Source organism: Orycteropus afer, unplaced genomic scaffold (assembly GCF_000298275.1).
Source record: "Orycteropus afer afer isolate SDZICR_OR568_19922 unplaced genomic scaffold, OryAfe1.0 scaffold00661, whole genome shotgun sequence".
Classification (NCBI taxonomy): domain Eukaryota; kingdom Metazoa; phylum Chordata; class Mammalia; order Tubulidentata; family Orycteropodidae; genus Orycteropus; species Orycteropus afer.
Genome location: NW_006922248.1, coordinates 715,490 through 738,458, shown reverse-complemented (window position 1 = coordinate 738,458; position 22,969 = coordinate 715,490). Strand labels below are relative to the sequence as shown.

General features: G+C 45.0%; 3 protein-coding genes and 1 non-coding gene across 4 annotated transcripts in view; 1 reads left to right on the top strand and 3 right to left on the bottom strand.

Moving 5' to 3' along the window:
• Positions 1 to 10,024, top strand: part of CAND2 (cullin associated and neddylation dissociated 2 (putative)) — a 66,458-nt gene extending 56,434 nt beyond the window's left edge. The window contains exons 13-15 of the mRNA XM_007956748.2: positions 3,199 to 3,363; positions 5,881 to 5,988; positions 9,797 to 10,024. Of these exons, the coding sequence (XP_007954939.1) occupies positions 3,199 to 3,363; positions 5,881 to 5,988; positions 9,797 to 10,024 (501 nt within the window). The remainder of the gene's footprint in view (positions 1 to 3,198; positions 3,364 to 5,880; positions 5,989 to 9,796) is intronic.
• Positions 10,025 to 12,114: 2,090 nt separating this feature from the next.
• RPL32 (ribosomal protein L32) lies at positions 12,115 to 15,817 on the bottom strand. The gene is made up of 3 exons (XM_007956747.2): positions 15,722 to 15,817; positions 14,487 to 14,668; positions 12,115 to 12,244 (listed from the first exon to the last, which is right to left on the bottom strand). Exons 1-3 carry the CDS (start codon positions 15,815 to 15,817, stop codon positions 12,115 to 12,117), a joined length of 408 nt encoding a protein of 135 aa, XP_007954938.1.
• Positions 15,818 to 15,891: 74 nt separating this feature from the next.
• LOC122151696 lies at positions 15,892 to 16,029 on the bottom strand. Its single transcript, XR_006164259.1, has one exon. It is a non-coding gene; the product is annotated as a small nucleolar RNA SNORA7 (small nucleolar RNA).
• Positions 16,030 to 19,421: 3,392 nt separating this feature from the next.
• Positions 19,422 to 22,969, bottom strand: part of EFCAB12 (EF-hand calcium binding domain 12) — a 46,988-nt gene continuing 43,440 nt past the window's right edge. The window contains exons 8-9 of the mRNA XM_007956746.1: positions 22,549 to 22,605; positions 19,422 to 19,677 (exon numbers count right to left, since the gene is read on the bottom strand). Coding sequence (XP_007954937.1) covers positions 19,422 to 19,677; positions 22,549 to 22,605 — 313 coding nt within the window. The remainder of the gene's footprint in view (positions 19,678 to 22,548; positions 22,606 to 22,969) is intronic.

Genomic DNA, 22,969 nt, shown 5'->3' with positions numbered 1-22,969 from the left:
TTGGTTCTATAATTGATGCCAAAGGAAGCAACAGTCGGGACATTACACGACATATAGCACTGGGCAAGTTGGCTGCAAGGGACCTCTTCCAAGTGCTGAGGAGCAAGGATGTCTCCTTGAGGACTAAGGTGTGCCTGACACAAGCCATGCTATTTTCAGTCAGCTTGTATGCATGTGAGAACTGGACAATGAATAAGGAAGACTGAAGAAGAATTGATGCTTTTGATTTGTGGTGCTGGTGAAGAATGCTGAAAAGTACTGTGGGCTGCTAAAAGAACAGATCTGTCCTGGAAGAACTGCAGCTGGAATGCTCCTTGGAAGTGAAAATGACCAGACTTCATCTCACCTACTTTGGTCATATTGTCAGAAGGGACCATTCCCTGAAGAAGGATGTCATGCTTGGTAAGGTGGAGGGTGGATGAAAGAGGGGAAGGCCTTCAACAAGATGGATTGACACAGTGGCTGCAATGATGGGCTCAAGTATAGCAAGGATCATGGAGCTGGCGTGGGACTGGGCGGTATTTTGTTCTGCTGTGCATTGGGTCTCTATGAGTCGGACACGAGGACACCTAACAACAACAACAACTTGGCCTGTACCACCACAGGGTCTAATCAGACCCATTATAGTTAATTGTCTTAATTCAGGGCAGTGCCCACTGTTAAATCTAGCTTACATAAAACAGCAATCACAGCAGTCTTCAAGGATGCTGGTGCTTCCTTCACAAATTTGTTCCTTACCTTTGTGGTAAAAGATACATCCTCTGGGCACACTCTATGTGTGGATCTAATCTGATAAATCCATTCTAACATGTCAGTTTCTGTAAGCCTTTGGATTCCTTCTTCTACATTATACCAAAGCAGGTCTGGTACTTCATCTTGACTTAGTGTAGGCCACCGCATAATCCATGCTTCATGAAACCAACCAAATAAACTGTTAGATCCTTTCCTCACCTCTGGAGCTGAAACACTGAATGAAGAATCTGTGCTTAGTAGGTCCAAATAATAAACACAGACTGATCAATGTTATATTCCTTGCACCATTATCCTGCACACTTAATGGCCATTCCCACATAATAGTCCCCATATTTCTGTTTGTACATATTAGAAAAATCAAGCACTTCTTCTGGAGTGTAGCATACCTCTTCCTGGGTCCCTTTGGACTTCACCTCTTGGGGCTCACTGGGACTTAAGTCTAGTTATAGGTCTAGCATCAGACAGTGCCCCAGGCACTGTCCCAGGTGATACCTCAAAAATGACTCGGCAGGCACATCTTAGTCTCAACAGATGGGGTAAGAGGGCTGGTCCTGCTGGCAGGAGTGATTCAGTGGAATTTGGGAGCTCAGGGCCCCCAGCTTCCTGATTGTCTGCCCATATGTCCCCATCCCAAGTTTCAGTATCCTATTTCTTCCCAATTAATGCCCTTACTTTAACTTCAGACACTATTCAAGGTTGGCAATACACTTGGTATTGTAATTCAGCCACTCTTAGGATAAGACTCTGGGTTTGGTTTTTGGCAATATGAGCTCTGTTACCACAAGAAATAAGGCTTTCTTTCAGGGAACAAGTGAAAACATTGAGGTCTTTTATGTGGCACTTGAGCTGAGACTCTGAAGCCCTGAGCTCATCTCCTCTCATCACTTTGTCTAGTGTTTGTAGGACCAACCAACCAGTTTCTTTATACTCCTCATTCTGACAAAATTGCAGAAAAGTATCAAACATCCAATCACCCAGAGCCTTACTTCTCACCAATACTATCTATTGATGGTGCTGTTTTGTGTATTAATATTGCCACCTTAAGCCATGGATTAGCAGCACCCTCTTTAGTAATGGAGGCAAAGCCATCCACACCTTTACAACTAATCAGACTTGAGAACCAATTTAGAAAACTCATCCTTACAACTTTCTTTCTCTAGAACCACTCTCGGTACCAAATGTCTTAGGTTGAGTTAAGACATATATATTGGGTTGAGTTCTTTAGAAGCAAAAATAGTGACCCACCCATTGCGATCAAGTTGATTCCAACTCATAGTGACCCTACAGGACAGAGTAGAAATGCCCAGAGGGTTTTGAAGGCTCTAAATCTTTATGAAGGAGCTCTGGTAGCATAGTGCCTAAGGCACTTGACTGTTAACCAGAAGGCTGGCGATTCAAATCCACTAGCCATTCCTCGGAAGGAAGGTTGGGCAATCTACTTCTGTAGTGATACTGCCTCAGAAACCCAAGGAGTGGTCGCTATGAGTCAGGTCCAACTTAATGGCAAATAACAACAACAACAACAAATCTTTATGAAGCAGACTGCTTCATTTTTCTCCTGCAGAGGGGCTGGTGGGTTTGAACTGCCTACCTTTTGGTTAGCAACCAAATCCTTTAACCACTACACCACCAGAGCTCCAAAACCAATGAAGCCTATATATACATATATACGTGTGTGTGTGTGTATACACACACACATATACATACATATACACACACACAGAGAAGAAGACAGAGTGGAACTTATCTTAAGGAAATGGCTCATGCAGTTGGCAATCCCAGGTCCATGGGTCAAATGTCAAACTGGAGGCTTCTGACTCACGTAGCTGCAGGAGCTGATGAACCAAAGATTGGCAGGCAATACAGTAGGCTGCTGGCTTTGGAAGCTGACAAATCCAAAGTGGCAGATAAGATGGCAGGCTGTTGGCTCACCGGCTGCGAAAGCAACGATCTCAAAATTGACAAGCAGTATGGCGGACCACTGGTTAAGTCCAGGAACTGAAGGTCAGATGATGAAGAGCCAGATACAGGAATCACATCAAGCAAAAAGCCACAGAGCTTTGCTAGTACATCCATATATATTGGAAGCAGACCACACCTCTGAGGAAATTCCCTTTCAACTGATTGGCCGCTCACAGTAGATCTCATCGTGGGGGGTGACTACATCATAACTGCTAAAGCACTGAGAATCATGGCCCAGCCAAGTTGACACACAACTATCACAACATAATAACTGTAAATTATAGCAATTATTATTATGTTGGAGGAAGGGCGTTACCAACTGAGGAAACTGGCTAGGCAAAGGCCTGGAGATGAGAATGCAGAGCATGATTTGGGAACAGCACAGAGTGTTGAATGACAGGGCTGGAGTGTGTAAAATGAACTGGGAGGTGTTTTCATACCCTAGGATCACGTTCCCTGACTTCTTGTCCTCCTCTGCTGCAGGTAGAGATGGGACCTTTTAAGCATGCAGTGGATGATGGGCTCGATGTGCGGAAGGCAGCCTTTGAGTGCATGTACTCACTGCTTGAGAGCTGCCTGGCCCAGCTGGACATTTGCGAGTTCCTGAACCACGTGGAGGATGGGCTGAAGGACCACTATGATATCCGGGTAGGACCAAGCACCCATGCCCACCCTGGACAGAGAGACAGCCAGTTCCACTGGCCCTACTGCTTGCTTGTCCCCCACTCCTAATTCTTGGAACCCCCCTGAAAATAGCTGCCTTGTTCTTTTCCAATAAGAACAAGATCCTAAGGCTCACACTCCTTTGGTGGAGTCAACACTGGGCAACCTTTCAAGCCGGTTTGGTAATGACTATTCTCAGTTACATTGTTTGACCCAGCAATTCCACCTTTATAAAGATAGCCTTATATATATAAAATAAGCCTGACTCACTTTTATAGTAAAAAGCCAATTTGAAATAATCAAAAGTAACACTTGCTTGTCTTACATGACTCAAACAACACAAAAATGAATAAAGGAGCAAACAGTGAACATAATTATCCTAGGGCCCTGAGTAAGGAAACGGCTTGTACTACTAGCCTAAAGGTTGACAGTTCAAACCCACCTGGTGGTGCCATTGAAAACAGGCCTGATAATCTGTTTGTGTGAAGATTACAGCCAAGAAAACCTTATGGAACAGTTCTACTCTGTAACATATGGGGTCACACTGAGTCAGAATCCACTTGACAGCAGTGGTTTTAGTTAATAATCACCTCAAATCTTCCCTCCACAATTACTGTAAATCTGAGTACGTTTCTTGGGATCATGCACATGACATTCATTAATGTACTTAGCCACTAGTTAGTGACTACAGGTGCTGGGCACACAGGTAAATGAAACAGGAGGGTCTCAGCTCTCAAAGCCCTAGAGATATGTATGTATATGCATATGCATATGTATTTTACAGAAATGAGATAATAACCATATATGCTGTTTTATCCCTGATTTTTTTTAACTTGTCAGGCTTATTTCACACAGCATGTTTTCAAGGTTCAACCATGTCATTAGCATACATCAGAATTTTATTACTCTTTATACCAAAAACCAAACTCACTGTCCTCGAGTCAGTTCCAATTTATAGCGACCTCCCATTGGGTTTCCAAGGTGATAGCTGTATGGAAGTAGATTGCCCAGTCTTCCTTCCGAGGAGTGGCTGGTGGGTTTGAACCGCCAGCCTTCTGGTTAGCAGTCAAATGCCTTAGGCACTATGCCACCAGAACTCCTATTTATGGCTGTGTAATAGTCCATTGTTTGTATATATCACATTTTGTTTATCCATTTATCTGTTGATGGACACTTGGGTTGTTTCTGCTTTTTAGCTATTGTGGATAGTGCTGCTTTGAACATTTGTGTACACATATCTGAGGCCTTGTTTCCATGCTTTGGGGTATAAACCTAAGAATGGAATTGCTGGGCATAAGGTAGTTCTATGCTTAACTTCTGAGGAACAAAAACTTTTCCACAGCAACAGTTTTACATTCCCACCAGCAATATGCAGCATTTTAATTTGTCCACATCCTCACCAACACGTATTAGTTTTCAGTTTCTGTTTTTTGGTAATAGCCATCCTGGTTAGGTGGAACTGGTATCTCACTGTGGTTTTGATTCTCATTTCCTTGATGACTAATGATGTTGAGCATGTTTTCACGTGCTTATTGGCCACTTGACTATCTTCTTTGGACAAATGTCTGAAGTCCTTTGTTTTTCAATTAAGTTTTGTTTTGGTTACTTCGAGCCACTCTAACAGAAATACCACAGGTGGATGGCTTTAACAAACAGGAGTTTATTTTCTTAGTTTTGGAAGCTAGAAGTCCAAATTCAAAAGTGCCAGGGTCCAGAGGCTAGGTGAAAGCCCCTCAGCCTTGGGCTTCAGCTCTGCCTCTTGTTCCCCACCCACTGAAGCTAGAGGTATCTCTTCACTCAGGCAGCTGCTGGCTGCTAAGGCTGGCAAGCTGAAGGTCAACAAATACAAATGGCACAGCCCCAATATTACCAAACAACACAGCAGGCCACTAATTCAAGTCTAGAGATAGTCCCAAGATCAGCAGGAAACATGGTAGGCTGCTGAATGAAGACTGAGCTACATGCAGGGTCCAAGCATGCCAAAAAGCTGCAGACCATTCCCAAAGCTTCTCCTTATATACTGGCAGCAGACCACACATCCCTAAGGCAGCTACTCAGCTGCTCACAGCAGATTCCACCATGGAGTTGATTACCATCATAGGAAGTAACTACACCAGCTACCCAACCACTCAAAACGAGGCCCAGCCAAGTTGACACACATCCTAACTACCCCCAAGTTTTTTGTCTTTTTAAGGCGTTCTTTTTCATATTCTGGAGATTTGATATAAGATTTCCAAATATTTCCTACCATTCTGTAGGTTGTCTTTCACTTTCTTCATATCTTACTTGATCTTCCCTCAGGACAGCCAAGTGTAGTTGGCAAAGCAGGTGTTACCATTCACATCTTATAGATGAAGAAATGAAGGCCCAGGGAGGGAGAGAGTCAAGCAGGACAATGGTGGGAACTAGTGGTGGAATTTGGACTTGGGCACCAGACGTGGGGTGCACAGCCTGTGGTCCTGGACACCTTCACCAAGAACCTGTTTGCTTTCTCCTGAGCAGATGTTGACTTTCATCATGCTTGCACGGCTGGCTACCCTGTGTCCTGCTCCTGTCCTGCAGAGGGTGGACCGGCTCATTGAGCCACTCAGGGCCACCTGCACCGCCAAGGTAAACCCTTTGCCTCACCCTGTTCCACGTACCTGGAGCACTGACCAGAGCCTATGCAGATTCAGTTACCACTTACTGAGCCCTTTCTGCAATAACAGGTGGTATGTGAAGGGCTTCATTTAATTATTACCATGGCCCTTTTGTTGTTGTTGTGTGCCATCGAGTTGATTCCGACTCATAGTAACCACATATAACAGAGTAGAATTGCCCCATAAGGTTTTCTTGGGTATAATCTTTAGAGGGGCAGATTGCCAGGTCCTTTCTCCCATGGAGCTGCTAGTTGATTCAAACCATCGGCCTTTCGGTTAGCACCCAGTGCTTAACCATTTTATCTACAAAGTGCTTATTCTTTTTCCTGTTGTATGCACACGAGAAGAGAGGCTCAGAGAGAGAAAGTTTACATTATTGATCAAGGCTACACAGCTAGTAAATCACAGAGCTGACCCCAGCTCTGGTTCTTTCATTCATTGTAATTCCAGGGTGCCAGGTACTAAATACAGCATTGAATATAATGGGTCCCCACATCACCATCTGTTTACCTCCTAGTTGGGAAGGTGGAATGGACTCTTAGAACAATGGAAAGGATTGATGGATTAATACTGGGCAAGGTTGCTGCTGGACTTGAGTGTCTCAAGGTTCCAAGGAGGGAGCTGGGGAGGAAGGCCTCATGGGAAGCTGCAGTGTTGGGAACAGAGTCTGATGCACTCTGCAGTGCCCAGAATGTCTGTTGACTAAAAGAAATGACGAGGGCTTTGAAAGGCCAAGAAGTCACTAAGAAGAGGGCAGAGTATTTTAGATTGGGCCTTCAAGAGGAGAGAGACACTCAAAGCAGTGTTTAAGTAGCAAAACCTTTCCCCCCAAAATGGAAGATTTGTGGATACAACAGTTACAATTGATCATTTAAAAACAGAAATCTGCATTGTAAGTTTAAGTTTCTTTCATTTGCTTAGTGTCAGTCAAGTCAGTCAGAGGAAGCAGCAGTTCTACAGGGCCACTGCCATCATGACAGTCACAGCAGCCAAGTCATTTCTAGTTTTCTCTGAGCCATTTGTTGTTGTTGTTGTTGTTACGTGCCGACGAGTCAAACCCGACTCATAGCGACCCCTCCTTGGGTTTCCGAGGCAGTATCACTACGGAAGTAGGATTGCCCATCCTTCCTTCCGAGGAGTGGCTGGTGGGTTTGAACCGCCAGCCGTCTGGTTAGCAGGCAAGTGTCTTAGCCACTATGCTACCAGAGCTCCCCTGAGCCATTTAGCATTGAGAAAATCCCACTTCACACAGGGAACCTGCTGCAAATGCACCAGGGCAGCTTTGTCCTAAGGCCACATGGAAGCCTCTTCATTAGGAGGCTCAGAGGAAGGACTAGATGGTTTTTATTCATTAAAACTGGGCATAGAATACATTTCGGTGTAGGTATTATTGCTGTAATGAATTTGAGGATTGGACTTTAGAATATTGACATCAAATTAGAACAAAGTGTGTGTGGAGCTTCTGCCCTACCTCTGCTGACCAAGATTTCCAGACAGTTTGAAGGCAATTTCCATGGCAGTGGTAATGGCCACCATGTCATGAGTGCCTGCTGTTATTTGCAGGACCCTGTAATGAACACAGGAGCCCTGGTGGCTCAGTGATTGAGCAGTTGGCTAACTGAAAGTTCAGTGGTTCAAACCTGCCAGCTACTCCGTGGGAGAAAGATGTGGGAGTCTGCTTCAGTAAAGATTACAGCCTTGGAAACCCTATGGGGCAGTTCTGCTTTGTCATACATGGTCATTATGAATTGAAATTGACTTGGCCGCAACAGGTTTGGTAAGTTTTTGATGATAAGTGCTCACCCACCTAGAGAGCCACAGTTCTGAAATCTCTGAAGCTTTGCAAACCAAAAGCTCTTTAGACACTTGTTTGGCAACACAACTTGAAATGGCATGAGGCTGTCTATGATCTTTATTTTCCTCTTTTTATGACTATTTATAATAGTCATACTTTTGTCATACATTTAGTAGGGAAAATATTAATGTATTTAATTATGGGATACTGTACCAGATCCCACTGGAGTGTTGTCTGCACGGTATATCTTTCTAAAATCCAACAAAATCTTGAATTCCTAAACACATCTGGCGCCAAGGGTTTCAGAGAAGGGAGTATGGATCTGCATTAAGTCATTTATCATCAAAACAACTCTGTGAGGTATATTAAGAGGAAAGAGACCCCAAATTCAAACAAATTTAATAGAGACACTTTTATTAAGCCTTGGACAAAGCAAAGACAGTCATCCTGGATGAGGGAAACCATCACCATGAGAAAGCTGACTGGAGTCCACCGAGTCATGGCCACGTGGCTTATTCTATGATTTTAAATCATCACAAAATTATGATTGGTGGTAGATTCGTCACTGTTACAGGTGGGACTACAGAAGCAAGGAAAAGACCATGATTGGGATTTGAACATAGGAAAAGGGTTACTGGATTGGTTCTGAGCCTTGATTACCTGGCTAGGTGGTGGTCCGGATAGGCTGTGACTCAAGACACTGCAGCCTGTCTTAGCCACAAGGTGGCTACTAAGTAATACCAAGACCCCAACCTTAGTTTAAATTTGAAAAGGACACTCTCGGACAGTTCCCTAGTTTTTTGTGAGAGTATAGTTGTTGTTATGTGCCCTCGACCAACTCATAGTGACCCCTCCTTGGATTTCTGAGGCAGTATCACTACAGAAGTAGATTGCCCCGTTTTCCTTCCGAGAAGTGGCTGGTGGGTTTGAACCGCCAGCCTTCTGGTTAGTAGTCAAGTGCCTTAGGCACTATGCTACCAGAGCTCCCTTGTGAGAGTATAACCTACTTTCAAATATACTCTTCCTGAAGGCAAACTGCCCCTCCCTAGCTTTGTCCTGGAACTTGTCTGTGTATAGCCACAGTGCTGGTTTAATGGTCAGAAAGAACCCAAATGGCATATGAAACTTATGTTAGGCCTAAGAATGGAGTTAGGGCTCCCACTGAAGACCACAGCCTTCCACAAACCCAAGCACTTTAGAATTTAAGCTCTCATACAGAGGAGAGGCTCTTATCACATGTTTTATAGATGGGGAAATGAGGGCTTGAGGAAGTGATTACTTAAGTCCTAGTTCTCTGGAGGCAAAGGCATTGCCAACCCCCAAGCCATCTTCTTAACCACTACACCAAATTCTTTATGGAAAGTGCTGAAGTCTGGTCTGGGTTACCTATGGAGAGCCTTAACCCTTCTGTAAGGATTTTGGAATTCATTCTGTAAGTAATGAGGGGATTACTGGGTCTCTTTGAATAAGCAGGAGACGAGGAAACAGAAACCATGCAAGGTCTCAGTTTACTTTCCAGCTGTATTTGTAGAACTGGTTGCAGGGGCAGGGACTTGAATGAGCTAGTAATCCATTCCTTCCATCTTTCATAGAGTACCAGGAAGGAGCCTGTTCTAAGCATGGGAAATGAAGCTAGGGCCCCTGCTGTCAGTGGAAAGAGATAAATAATCAAGAAATTGATTTTACAACTGTCACTATCAAATTATTAACTAAAATAAATGTGTGTGGGGAGAACAATTTAGATCAGCATAACAAGTCAGGTGACACTGAAGCTGACAAAGAACCATCCTCTGGGGAAATGAGAAGTAGCAGGTCAGTGAGGCTGGAGCCCTAGGAGCCTGAAGCAGAGGAGCTTTGAGATGGCATTGAAGATGGTCAAGCTGCTGGGTGGGGGTGGAGAGGAACCAGGACCAGCGCGCAGGCTATGGTAAAGAGCCAGGCTAAGTCAAGATCAAGAAAGGCTCATTCTTCCATTCTACTTCAGGTGAAAGCTGGTTCCGTCAAACAGGAGTTTGAGAAGCAAGATGAACTGAAGCGCTCGGCAATGAGGGCAGTGGCCGCCCTGCTGACTATCCCTGAAGTGGGTAAAAGCCCTATCATGGCCGACTTCTCTTCCCAAATCCGATCTAATCCCGAACTTGCTGTCCTCTTTGAAAGCATCCAGAAGGATTCCACTTCAACTCCCAGCACAGAATCAATGGAGCTTAGCTAGTCCTCCTCCAGCCCTCAGGGGGGCCCTTACTAAAGAGGGGCTCACCCCAGGCCTGAGGCCTCACCCTTCACTACAGACCTCTGCTTTGCCTTCTCATCACCTCCCTGGGGGCTCTCCTGCTCCTGGTCAGGCTCAGTGCCTTCTTTAGGGACCCCAACCAGCAGGCTCTCACCAGAACTGGAGGCTGCCAAGTTGGGCCCTGTAACTCAGGACACCCATAGTGCAATAGGGTGAGGACATTCCCAAGCCCTTCCACAGAAGCCCATCTATATACCCTCTCCATAGTAGTCTGGTTTCTTCAAGCTGGGGGCAGGTGGTTTCCCTACCTCCTGAAATAGTAACTATTATTAGAAACATGCTGTGCCCAAAGCTATGAAATGTTAGGAGGCAGTGGGCTGACCTTCCTTCCCACTAGTGTCTCAAACTCATCACACCACTTCCATTTTTTCACTGTACTTGATCTGGAAATCTGAAATGCCAAGAGTGAGTGCCCTGGTTGGGGATCTTAAAACAATTCAAATACCTCTGAGTTATTCACATTTTGGATTCCTAACTGGCAATGATTAATCAAATTTGGAGGTAGAATAAGGGTTTTTGGCTAGAAGTGAAGATGGGTAGGGTAAGAAATAAAAGTACCAATCACCTTTTGTGTCACGGCCCAGATGTAATCATTGGTTTGTGTTCTGAGAGTTTTGAACATGTTACTTCTAGATAGTAGAGGACAGAAAGACAGGTCAAAATCTTTTCTGTATGTTCCAGGTCAATAAAAACCTAAATTACTTGCTATATTCTCACAATTTCCCCAGTAACTATACCATCATCTTCAGTATACTTCCCAAGTCCACTAAATGGAATCATAAAAATGACCAACTCAGTTATCAAATGTTTTCAGAGATTTCAATAGGTGGCAGTCAAAACTTGCAAGTCATTACCTGCTGGAACTAAAAAGGGTGTGAATAATCAAATGCAGTCATGGCTAGCACTCCACAAAAATGTTTGTTACAACCAGTGGAGTGCTTTTGGTAGACTGACCAGGATGATGAGAACAAAAACATCCCACAACAAACTAAAATACCATATGCCATATTCCTTGTGACCTATACTGTCACTTAAAACCATTATTTTGAAAAGTAGGATCAAGTATGTCCTCAACAGATTGTAACCTTATACTTAACATACTAAATTTTAGCTTTTGTTGTCAACAGTGTTAGAGGACTGCAGCTTAATTAACCAAGTGTTAAACTGATCTCTCACCTTGGGAAATGGTTAACAATCATGCCTAAAGAAGCAGGCTAGGGGAGGGGAGGGGAGGATTTGAGATAGAATTCTAATTTTAAATACCAAAGACTAGTCATATAGAAGAGGGGTTTGGGTAGCATCCTGCTGTGTATTTATTAAGGACAGAAGCTGTAGGATGCTACTCTGCACCCTCTATTAAGAATGTATGGTAGCATAGTACCTAAGGCATTTGACGCTCACCAGAAGGCTGGTGGTTCAAACCCACCAGCCACTCCTCAGAAGGAAGGTTGGGCAATCTACTTCCGTAGTGATACTGCTTCAGAAACCCAAGGAGGGGTCGCCATGAGTCAGGTCAGATTCAACTGCACGTAACAACAACGAAAGAAATTCATCAGGATACTTCCATGTATTTTTTCGGTCCTCAGAAGAACCACACAAGGTAACTGTGATCTGACTTTACAAAGTGATGCCAAGAATGATCACTCACTCAGACCTCCAAGTCTATCAAGTGTCTCAAAACCTATTTGGGTCTGATGGCCAAGTCCATATTCCCTGTCTAACTCTGACCAATTGGAGGTGGCCAAGGCAGTCTAAGGCAGTCTGGATACCTGAGGTTATGTTCCCTGTAGAAAACATCAAATGCCCTTTCTATGAACCTCTTCAAATCAAAGAAGCCACAAGAATGTTAACGGGAAAAGAAAGACGCCAGAATGTTCACACAGAAAAGAACAATCAATCTCTGGCAAGCTATTGTAGTTAAGAAATGAAAAACTGAAATCAAAAGGAGAAAAAGGAGATGGCAGAGGTTTTATGGTTTTATTTAGCACAAATAAAACTTATAAATGAGCTGTCTATTCATTTTCTTCACTACGCAGCCTTGCATTGGGATTGGTGACTCTGATGGCCAGTTGGGCTGCTCTTTCCACGATGGCTTTGCGGTTCTTGGAGGAAACATTGTGTGCGATCTCAGCACAGTAAGATCTGGAAGACAAATGATAAGTGGGTGAGGAGCAGGCCAGCCCTGCACACACATCCAAGGAATCCTGAGGCTTCAGCATTTTCCCTCCAGAACCACAGGCTGGGTGCAGGGTCATAGGGCTGCTGAAGGGGACTAATGTGCCCCAGTCCCTGACTCCATGGTGTTAGCAATGAGAATCAAATGTCCCCAGTGGCAACAAGGCAGCTATATAAAGCTTTCACTGTTCCCTCTCATTTCATCACAAGAAGCCTTGTGATCTAGGTATTACTCTACTTCCGTAGTGATACTGCCTCGGAAACCCAAGGAGAGGTCGCTGAGCCGGGTCCGACTCGACGACAACAAACCTATGAAGAAGCCAGAGCCCACAAGCATTCCCAAGCCACACAGCAAGTAGTGGACAGGTCAGGATGATCCTGGAGGATATCCTACACTCCAGGTTCAGAGGTCTTGACCACAGTCCTCCTGACTAATCTGTAGTCTCAGGAAGCCTAGACTCATGGAACCTCTTAGAATTCTCTAGAAAGTGACCAAGAGCAGAATTCAACAGTCAGAATCAAGCTAAGGGCAACCCAGCTCCAGACAACAGGCATTTGACTCATTTGAGCACTGAGAACACAATTCAAATAGGAAAAAACAGCATTGCCTAAAAAGTCCCCCAGTAGTACCAGCATCATTACCATTCTAGTGCTTTCTGTTCTAACTCATTTATTCCTCATCCTCTAGAAGACAGCCACACCACTCCAGTTGATAACATGTTGGCAAATGAGCAAGACACATACACATCCAGAGTGTTTCATTTTCTATAGAGTCCAATTCAAGTTCAAAGTAGCTGTATTTTTCAGTTTTCCAGAAAATATTTAAGTTGCATTACCTGTCTCACCTTTTCATTTTCACTTTTTAATACCCCCCTCCCTAGTCTACATGCATATTTAATAATCAAAATCATATTTATATAACATGTAAAATACTCTTACCCCTGCTTGGGCATTCTCTATACTACTAATTACAATCATTTTTAATAGACATAAAACATTCTATCCAGTGAAATCCATTTTCAAATTATTCCTAATTGGATAGTTTGTATGAATCAAGTCATCAACATCTGCATAGTTAGATGAACACTGCCAAGCTGCTCTAAAAACAAAACTTTTTCCTGGCAATCAGCAACATACTTTGAGTGCCAATCCTACTACAAATGGTTACTTTTGCTGCGCAAAAAGCTTAAACTGCACTTGTCTTTCTGTTACAATCCACCTGTTAATGGTTTGGGCATCTATCACCCACCAATTCCTACACTCATCCTTTCCAAAGGAAATTTCCAGCATCTTCTCAAAAGTCAATAGTGGTTTTGTTCATTTTTACTACTTGTGTCTACATCCACTGTTGACAGACTTTTGTAAACATAAATGTTATTAGCCAGGCATGCTCTAATTCACTAGGGCAAAGAAGCTTAATTAGCTTCTATCTACCAGTAAGGGAGGATAATAAACTGCTTTCTACTTAACCAACAAACACCACTCCCTCCAATCTAGAGACAAGTAAAGTGTCTAATTTTCCATGGACAATCTTTTTTAATCTCTTCTCACTCTGCTGCTCTAGTTTTTGAGCTTAGGGACATGTGGCTTGAGCAGACCCTGAAGTCTCTTACACACCAAGTTCACTAAGTGTCTAATTGCTCAAACCACCTACAAGTAACTTTACTGTGAACCCTCCATATACTTTTCCATCAGTACATCTAAGCATGAACTCTCTCTGCCTGAAAGTCTTGCTCCTTTTCTGTGTCAAATCATACTCAGCTCTGAAGCCCACCTGCAACAAATAGCATCTCCTTTGTACCTGTATTATTCTGAAGATACCCCCTGCTATAGTGTAAGATTCAAGTGCCTGTTAGGTCTGAAGCCATGTCTGATTTTATCTCTTCACCACCCACATACATAAAGCACTATTCTGTGAAAAATGTACTTCAGTGTGTGCAGAATCAAAGAAAAGTCCTCTTTCCTGGTCTTGGGTCTACACACTTCTGAATAAGACAAGACTCCTGAACTCTCTAGCAGAGAAAATATTCTGAAGCCCCAGTAAGCATTCTCTGAGCTCCTCCTGCCAAGGAACTACTACCAATTTCCACAGAATATGCAATTGCTCCAAACGCATACCAAGAAGTCCAAAGTCCCTACCAAACAGCCCACATGTGTTCATGCTCACAGATGTAGGTTTCTGAGCCCTGAGCCCAAAGACTCAACTCACTTGTTGCACATCAGCAGCACTTCCAGCTCCTTGACATTGTGGACCAGGAACTTGCGGAAGCCACTAGGCAGCATGTGCTTTGTTTTCTTGTTGCTCCCATAACCAATATTGGGCATCAAGATCTGACCCTTAAATCTTCTCCGCACCCTGTTGTCAATGCCTCTGGGCTTTCGCCAATTGCGCTGCAATAAATAAACATATCAGTGGGTGAGTGCCTATGTAGCCAACTCTTCCTTTTGGAAGGAAAAAGCTCCAACTAAAGTGGAAATATGCCTAACAGTGGTTGAACTGGGTACTATATTACACTACTGCTTTCCGTGGTTTTTTTTTTTTTTGGGGGGGGGGGGATGTTAGAGGCTCCTGCCTTTGACCACCAGGAATGTAGCCTGCAAATGAAGCAAAGGGGAGGGAGGAGCCAACCTCATTTACCCTCCTCCTAAGCAAAGATAAAGTAGAATAGCTATCATTGAATTAAGGAACTATGTCAGGGTGTAAAGTGTGTATCTGCACATGCCCTTAGGACCTAAGTTTTCTCATCTATAAAATGAGAACAATTTATCCCGCCTACTGTCATTAAGGCCACAGAATATCTGTGATACAAAGTCCCATCGAAAACCAAAATCAAACCCATGGGTGTGGAGTCAATTCCAACTTAGTGATCCTATAGGACAGAGAAAAGTGCCCCACAGGGTTCCCAAAGCAGACTACCACACCTTCTTTCTGTGCAGTGGTTGGTGGGTTTCAAACCAGTTAGCAGCAGAGCTCTTAAGCACTGTGCAACCAAGGCTCCCTCAAAGTCCCATAACCAATAAAACCAAACCCACCACTATCAAGTCAATTCCAATTCATAGCAACTCTACAGGGCAGAAAAGAATTTTCCCGTAGGGGTTAGAAGGCTGTACATCTTTACAGATGTAGACTGCCTCATCTTTTTCCTGTAGAGGTACTGGTGAGTTCAAACCACTGACATTTTGGTTAGCAGCCGAATGTTTTAAGTACTGCAACACTAAGAGCTCAAAGTCCCACAGACACCTCTAAGTAGCCAAGTGCCCCCTTATCATTTAAATGCAAACATTAGATCAGGGTTTCTCTAGAGAGCTCTTCCACCAACCTGGAACTGGTTCACTTACCAAAGGTAATTTTCCAATGATGTGATGTGGTGTCAGAAACACAGCAGTCTATTTAGGAACCCTGTCCTTAGCCCCAACACTCATTTCCATCCAAGGGCCACATACCTTAATTTTGACATAACGGTCTGATTGATGACGGATAAACTTCTTGGTCCTTTTTTTGACAATCTTGGGCTTAACCAGGGGTCTGAGGGCAGCCATGATGCCTTGAAGAAAGAGACAGGGCCAGGTCAAGACAGAGTCCTGGAAGGAGGATTTCCTATCCAGAGCCTGAACACTGTTCCAGAGGATCTTCCAATCACCAGCTACTGAACAAACTGGGAATGGAATGGGTCTCTGGCATGCTTGTTTTCCCTCCCGTTTCCGAAGCTGGCAGAATACTAGCCATTCTCCAGATGCGATCCTGGGAGGTCAGGGGCTACCTCATCCAAAGATCAAGAGTGTCAGAAGATGATCTAAAACAAAACTGATTTTTTTTGGCTTGCAAGTAGCAGCAAATCCAACCCTACAAAGTATCCCAACTCCCATAGTTCAACTTCCTGTTAGTTGCATTCTTTGAACACAAAATCTACTTGAACCCAGCCTCAGTTTTCTCATCTGTAAAACGAAGATACTGCAAGCTGAACGTGTGGTGGGGGTGTTATGTGCCGTCAAGTCGGACCCGAGGCATAGCGACCCCTCCTTGGGTTTCCGAGGCAGTATCACTACGTAAGTTTATTGCCCAACCTTCCTTCTGAGAAGTGGCTGGTGGGTTTGAACCGCCAGCCTTCTGGTGAGCAGTCAAGTGCCTTAGGCACTACGCTACCAGAGCTCCTATGTGCATTAAGTAAATGCCCAATTAAGAGATTTATAATTCCCATAGAATGCTGCTACTCTGCAATACACTCAAAGCATACACAAAACCATGACATACTTCTAAAATGTCTCAAGACCTTTGTAAATATTATTGTTCTACCTGGAGGTAGAGTATTGCCTTCAAGATTACGTCCCTCAAGGTGGTCTTCCTTGCTACTCCCATTTGTTTCTACTGCACCTTTTTGTGTTTTCTTCACATCCATCAACCTACTTTTTGTTTGGAACACCGCAGGTGCTTAATAAAACTACTTTCTTCCATGGGACTGCGATATCCCCGAAAGCAAGTATGCAGTTTATTCTGACCCACTGTTAGAATTTGTTAACTGAACGAGAGGCCTGACAGTTCATTTTTCACAACGCTGCAGCAGCCCCCAGGGCCAGAAACCGACAGAGAGGGCACGTCCAGCTGCGACACGGAAGGACACACGTGGGCAGACGTTGGAAAGAACGGTATCTGGAGGACTCAAGCCTGGGGCCGCCAGGCACCCCGAGTCACTCCATCACCTTAGAAGTCCCCTTTGTCTCGCTCTACCCCTGCGCTGCCAGGGCTGAAACAAGACAGCCGCAGCGCCAACTCCAGGTGGCCTCCGTAGGAAGGCGAGCGGCCGTGAGGGGCGAAATAATCCCCATCACGCCCCAGGCCGCTTCGCTATGTTCCTGTCCGCCCTCTAGCCAACAGACATGGACTGTGCCACCTAAACGACCGCGTAGAATGGGAGGCCACCTCACCAGGAGGCAGCGGGGCCAGATGCACACCGCAGAGACGCGGATGCCCAATGATTTAGACTCACCGGTCGGAGATGGCTACGACCTCCGTAGGCAGCGCCGAGGAAGAGAGGGGACGGTGGGGCGCAAAGACTGATGGGACTGAACTTCTGGGTCCTAGCAGGGAAAAGGCAAGCACTTCCGGTTCCGCACCCTTCAACGAAAAGCTAAATGCCATAGAAATAATGCTACAATAAAATTCCGAGGGAACTTACGTTTTCTTAGACACGTCTCTAGGAAAGTGCTGAAGATTTATCATACTTGCCATTGGTACGAGGTAGAAAATTTAGAATTCTTTCTAAGCATCTATGATCCGGTACGGCAGCTACTTCCGCCAGCAGTTGAAGCCCCTTTTCTCGAGGATAATCCAACTTTTATTTCCGCCAGCGTTTCTCCTATCCCGAAGTGCGCCTCTTAGTGGCAAGGGTGGAACAAAACAGAGACATCGTAATTCACTCACGTAATTTGTTGTTGTTATGTGCCGTGGAGTCAGACCTGACTCATAGCGACCCCTCGTTGGGTTTCCGAGGCGATATCACGGAAGTAGTGAACCACCAGGAGCTCTGGTAGCATAGTGCCTAAGGCACTTGACTGCTAACCAGAAGTCTGGCGGTTCAAACCCACAAGCCACTCCTCGGAAGGAAGATGGGGCAATATACTTCCATAGTGATACCACCTTGGAAACCCAAGGAGGGGTCGCTGTGAGTCGGTCCGACTCGACCGCACATAACAACAAAAACAGTGAACCACCAGCCTTCTGGTTAGCAGTCAAGTGCCTTTAGGCACTACGCTACCAGAGCTCCTCACCCACGTGATAGTAAATAAATATGAGAATGTAACGTAACATTCAATGCACACTTATATCCAATTCTATGAGGTAATTCTATTACTGTTTTCCCATTTATATATGTGAAAACTGAAGTCTGGAAATCTGGCACCAGCCATTGGACTAGACTGCTTAATTTTTTATTGCTCTTGATTTATTTTGCTTTGCTTTTAAGATAATTCTGAAAATCAAATTTGAGGAGGAAAAAAATTGCCCTTGCTTCCACAACAAAAGAATAGGTGACTTTAGAAAAGAGTGGTTCTAGGGGTGAGATGGAGGCAGACATGAACATAGATTGTGCAGATGATTGAATAGGTGGAGAGAAAATAGAGTGTTGACAACTCTTTATGCTGTGAGGCAGAGGAATAGAGGTTGGAGGAGACCCAGGAAAATGAAACATTTTGTCCAAGGTCATACATCTGGATATAGGATGTGGACCAACCCTTGCAATACATAGGGAAGTAGATCACATTCCTAGTCCCTGTTTCAGCATTTCTGCTGAAATCAGCATCAGAGCAACACACAAGCCTCCACTGACAGAATGTGGCTGTGCATGAGGCAGGGAATAGAACCTGGATAGATCTCCAGCATGGAAGGCAAGACTTACACCACTGAACCACCAATGCTTCCTTTATGGGGACACACCACACCTAATAAATCCTGCTTATCTCATGGACTGTGGGAAGTCAGGTGGGAGGCAGATCAAGCAAGCAAGTTGCTTATGACAGGCTGACAGAATACATGTAAAATGAAAAGATCTTGAGGGGATCAGGTGGATTAACCAGGGGGAGGGGTCATGAACCAGAGAGCATGCCTCCAGTTTCCAAAGACCTGAGAATCTGCCCAAATGGCATAGTCTTTGGAGGTAAGGGGCATGCTGCCACCTCATTTCACAGAGGAGGGCACAGGGGTACCCACACTGCCTGCTGCCTCTCTGTGGACACTGAGATTCCAGGACAAGAAGCTGGAGGTGCCATGCAGGTGTCCTGGCAGCATCACAGTGAACACATACCTGCTGGATTCCTCCAGGCTCAAGACCCACCTTTCCAAATGGCTCTCTGGCCACAGCTCTGCACCAAGAAACCACTCAGCTGAGTCATAAGTAGCATGCAAAAAATTCCAAGATGGTTTATTTCAAAAGGCAGAGGGCAGGGGAGGGAAACACTGAAAACCTGCATATCTTCCTTTGGAAAAATCTACCCTGTGAGACACTGGGCAGTTTTGGTCTGGAAGGAGGTGGCCCCTGGGGCCAACCACAGAAACTATTTGTTTTTGTCTGACTCTGACACTCCCCTGTGTCTCTAGCTGCACTGGCCCCTGGCCACAGGATGACAGGATTCCAGCAATCCCTGGACCACTCTAGTTGATGTAGTAGACCTTGGGGGCATCATAATAGGCATGGGTCATGTAGTTGTTCCTTATGGGCCACCAGCGGTTGGGGTGGTAGATGGCTGGGTAGGCAGGGGGCTGGATTTGGATGTGGCTGAAGAGTGCTAGGCTCCGGTCCGTGGCCACGGTGGGCAAGTAGAGCTGCAGCTTGTCCAGGAGGTGGCCTGGCCAGAAGAGGTTGGGGTGAGTTTGCTGCTGACCATCAGACCTCCTTGTTTTCAGCTTTCTGGAAAATGAGAAGACACAGGGAAAGACATCATGGCAGGACAGGCAAGGGCTGGGGTACCTTTTCAGCAGAGCAAATTGATTGTGGCCCAAGTAGAGATTTAGCACTGTGCTAGGCTCTTTAGTAATTCTTTATAGAAGTAGATTGTCCGTCTCTCTTAGGTGCTCTGGTGATGCAGTGCCTAAGGCATTTGACTGCTAACCAGAAGGTTGGTGGTTCAAACCTACCAGCCATTCCACTGAAGGAAGACTGGGCAATACACATCTGTAAAGATATACTGCCTTGGAAACCCAATGGGGGTCGCTATGAGTTGGAATCAACTTGATGGAAGTGGGTTTGGTTTTAAGCTTTTTAGTAAGGAGCTCTGGTGGTGCAATGCCTAAGGCATTTGACTGCTAATCAGACAGCTGGTGGTTCAAACCCACCAGCCACTCTGCAGAAGGAAGACAGGGCAATCTACTTCTGTAAAGATTTACTGCCTTGGAAACCCAATGGGCGTCACTATGAGTCAGAATGGACTTGATGGCAGTGTGTTTTGTTTTTCCCCCAGAAGCTCTTTAGTACCTCAGTCTTCAGAGGAGGTCTGAGAGGTAGATTCTGTTATCCTGTCTACTTAGAATCGGTCTAGTGAGGAACTCAGGCTTATAGGCACTGTCATTTCCCCAAGGTTACATGGTAAGTGGCAGAGCACATGCCTGAATTCCAGTCAGCTGCCTCATGGTAAAATAAACATGAAATTTACCACTTTAACCATGCAATTCAGTGGCATTAAATACATTCACAATGTTGTATATCCATCACTGCTATCTTTTTTCAGATCTTTTTCATCATACCAAACAGGAGCTCTGTATTCATTAAACAATAATTTCCCATCATCCACTCCCCACAACCCCTGGTACCTCTGTTTTACTTTGTCTCTGTGAAGTTGACTATTCTGTTGTTGTTGTTGTTATTTGCCGTGGAGGCGGCCCCGACTCATAGCGACCCCTCCTTGGGTTTCCGAGGAAGTATCACTACGGAAGTAGGATTGCCCAACCTTCCTTCCGAGGAGTGGCTGGTGGGTTTGAACCGCCAGCCTTCTGGTTAGCAGTCAACTGCCTTAGGCACTATGCTACCAGGGCCCCTTGACTATTCTAGATACCTCATATAAGGGGAATCATACAGTATTTGTCATTTTGTATTCGGCTTATTTCACTCAGCATAGTGTCGTCAATATTAAAGCCTAAGCTTATAAGTGTACCCAATCACTTTTCTAGAGACACTTTAATGTGGTGTTCAGGATACAACTGGGTTCAAATTCCTACCCTACCACTTAACAGATGTGTGACTTTGAACTAGATAGTTATCCTTTCTGTACTTCAGTTTCCTCTCCTATAAAATGGGTACACGAAGAGTAACTGGGGAGCTCTGGTAGCATAGTGCCTAAGGCACTTGACTGCTAACCAGAAGGCTGGAGGTTCAAACCCACCAGCCACTCCTTGGAAGGAAGGTTGGGCAATCTACTTCTGTAGTGATACTGCCTCGGAAACCCAAGGAGGGGTCGCTATGAGTCGGGTCCGACTCGACGGCACATAACAACAAGAGTAACTGAGGAGCTCTGGTGGCATAGTGCCTAAGGCATTTGAATGCTAACCAGAAGGCTGGCAGTTCAAACCCACCAGCCACTCCTCGGAAGGAAGGTTGGGCAATCTACTTCCATGGAGATACCCAAGGAGGGGTTACTATGACTTGGAATCAACTTGATGGTAGTGAGTTTGGGTTTTCTCTGTTTAAGAGTAACTGATGTCATAGGGTTGGTGAGAGGATTAAAATGAGCAAACGCATGTGAAGCACCCAGTGCAGTGTCTGCCTGGCCCTCTGTAAGTGTTGGTTTATTGCCTCTGAGCTCCTGGGAGACTGAGACCCAGATAAGAGCTTCCAAAAAGGGTACATGTACCCCCAGGAGTAAGCATAGCTTTAACAAAGGCTGCTTTCTTACAGTATCATTTTACTTGAAGATATAAGGGGAAAGAAACCTTACTTTTTATATTAAAATGAGCACAGATTTATCAGAGTACGAGGTAAAGTGTACATGGATCTTTAAACCAGGAGGGAGACTTGGTAAAGACTCTGTCCTTAAGATTGCTTTGAGCTGCACTCCTGGACACCTGGTTGGGGATGGACCACTTCAAGTATTCTCTGTTGCCAAAAGGAAAGAATTGAGACTCACATGCTGTTATTTAAGTGAGAATGGTCAGACTTCATCTCACCACCTTGGTCATGTTGTCAGAAGGGACCATTCCCTGGAGAAGGATATCATGCTTGGTAAAGTGGAGGGCCAACAAAAAAGGGGAACAAGATGGATTGACACAGTGGCTACAACAATGGGCTCAGGTATAGCAACGATTGTGAGGCTGGCACAGGACCGGGCAGTGTTTTGTTCTGTTGTACACAGGGTTGCTATGAGCCAGAGCTGACTCAATGGCACCTAACAACAACAACAGCAACCCTGTGAAATACACATACATGTACCCATTTGACAGCAAAGGAAACTGAAGCCCAAGAGAAAAGCCTGGCCCAAGGTAACAACAAGGCAATGGCAGAACCAGACATCAAAGCCACATTTCTTGACTCCTGGGCATCAAATCCATGTTTCTGTTTCTTGACTCCTCCTGACCAAAAAGGGACTATGTGGTATCTTCATGGGGTATCTGTGACATCAATCCCTTTTGTGCCTTGGGCTCCCTCCTGCTGGGGTCTGGTGCCAGCTTCCCCAGTGGGCAGCATGTGACATGTAGGTGATGGACTTGCGAGTCCAGGCCCCTCCTCCAAGGCCAGGCCAGCCCTCCAAACTGCCCTCCCTCGTTCCACATTTAGATGAGTACTACAAACCTGGTGAGTTCCTCAAACTCCTTAAAGTGTATTTTCTTGATTTTCTTTGGTGTTTTCCTAAAGAAGAGAGAGATATTTTATTAGGAAAGGGGAAAGCCAGGCTAACGGGGAAGTAGGGCAGGGCTTGCAGGGCTCTATCTGGAAAACTCCTTTCACCTGACTGTTCTCCTGCTCCAGTGGGCCGACAGCAGGCTTGGGTCACCTAGACCCAATATTATCATCTGCCGTGCTAGGTGACTTTGGGCAATCACATTGCTTTTCTGAGCCTGAGTTTTCTTATTCCCCAAATGGGGACATCCTGGGGGGTAGTTAGGAAAGATGCTTAATAAATGTTGTTGTTGTTGTTGTTGTTATGTGCCATCAAGTCAGACCCGACTCATAGTGACCCCTCCTTGGGTTTCCGAGGCAGTATCACTACAGA

What these genes read in the sequence shown, in the direction of transcription:
- RPL32 (XM_007956747.2), bottom strand. Translation starts at nt 15,817, where the DNA reads ATGGCTGCCCTCAGACCCCTGGTTAAGCCCAAGATTGTCAAAAAAAGG. An exon ending in ACCGTTATGTCAAAATTAAG is followed by an intron (nt 14,669 to 15,721) that starts GTATGTGGCCCT and finishes TATTTATTGCAG; the next exon opens with CGCAATTGGCGAAAGCCCAG. An exon ending in GTGCTGCTGATGTGCAACAA is followed by an intron (nt 12,245 to 14,486) that starts GTGAGTTGAGTC and finishes TTTGTCTTCCAG; the next exon opens with ATCTTACTGTGCTGAGATCG.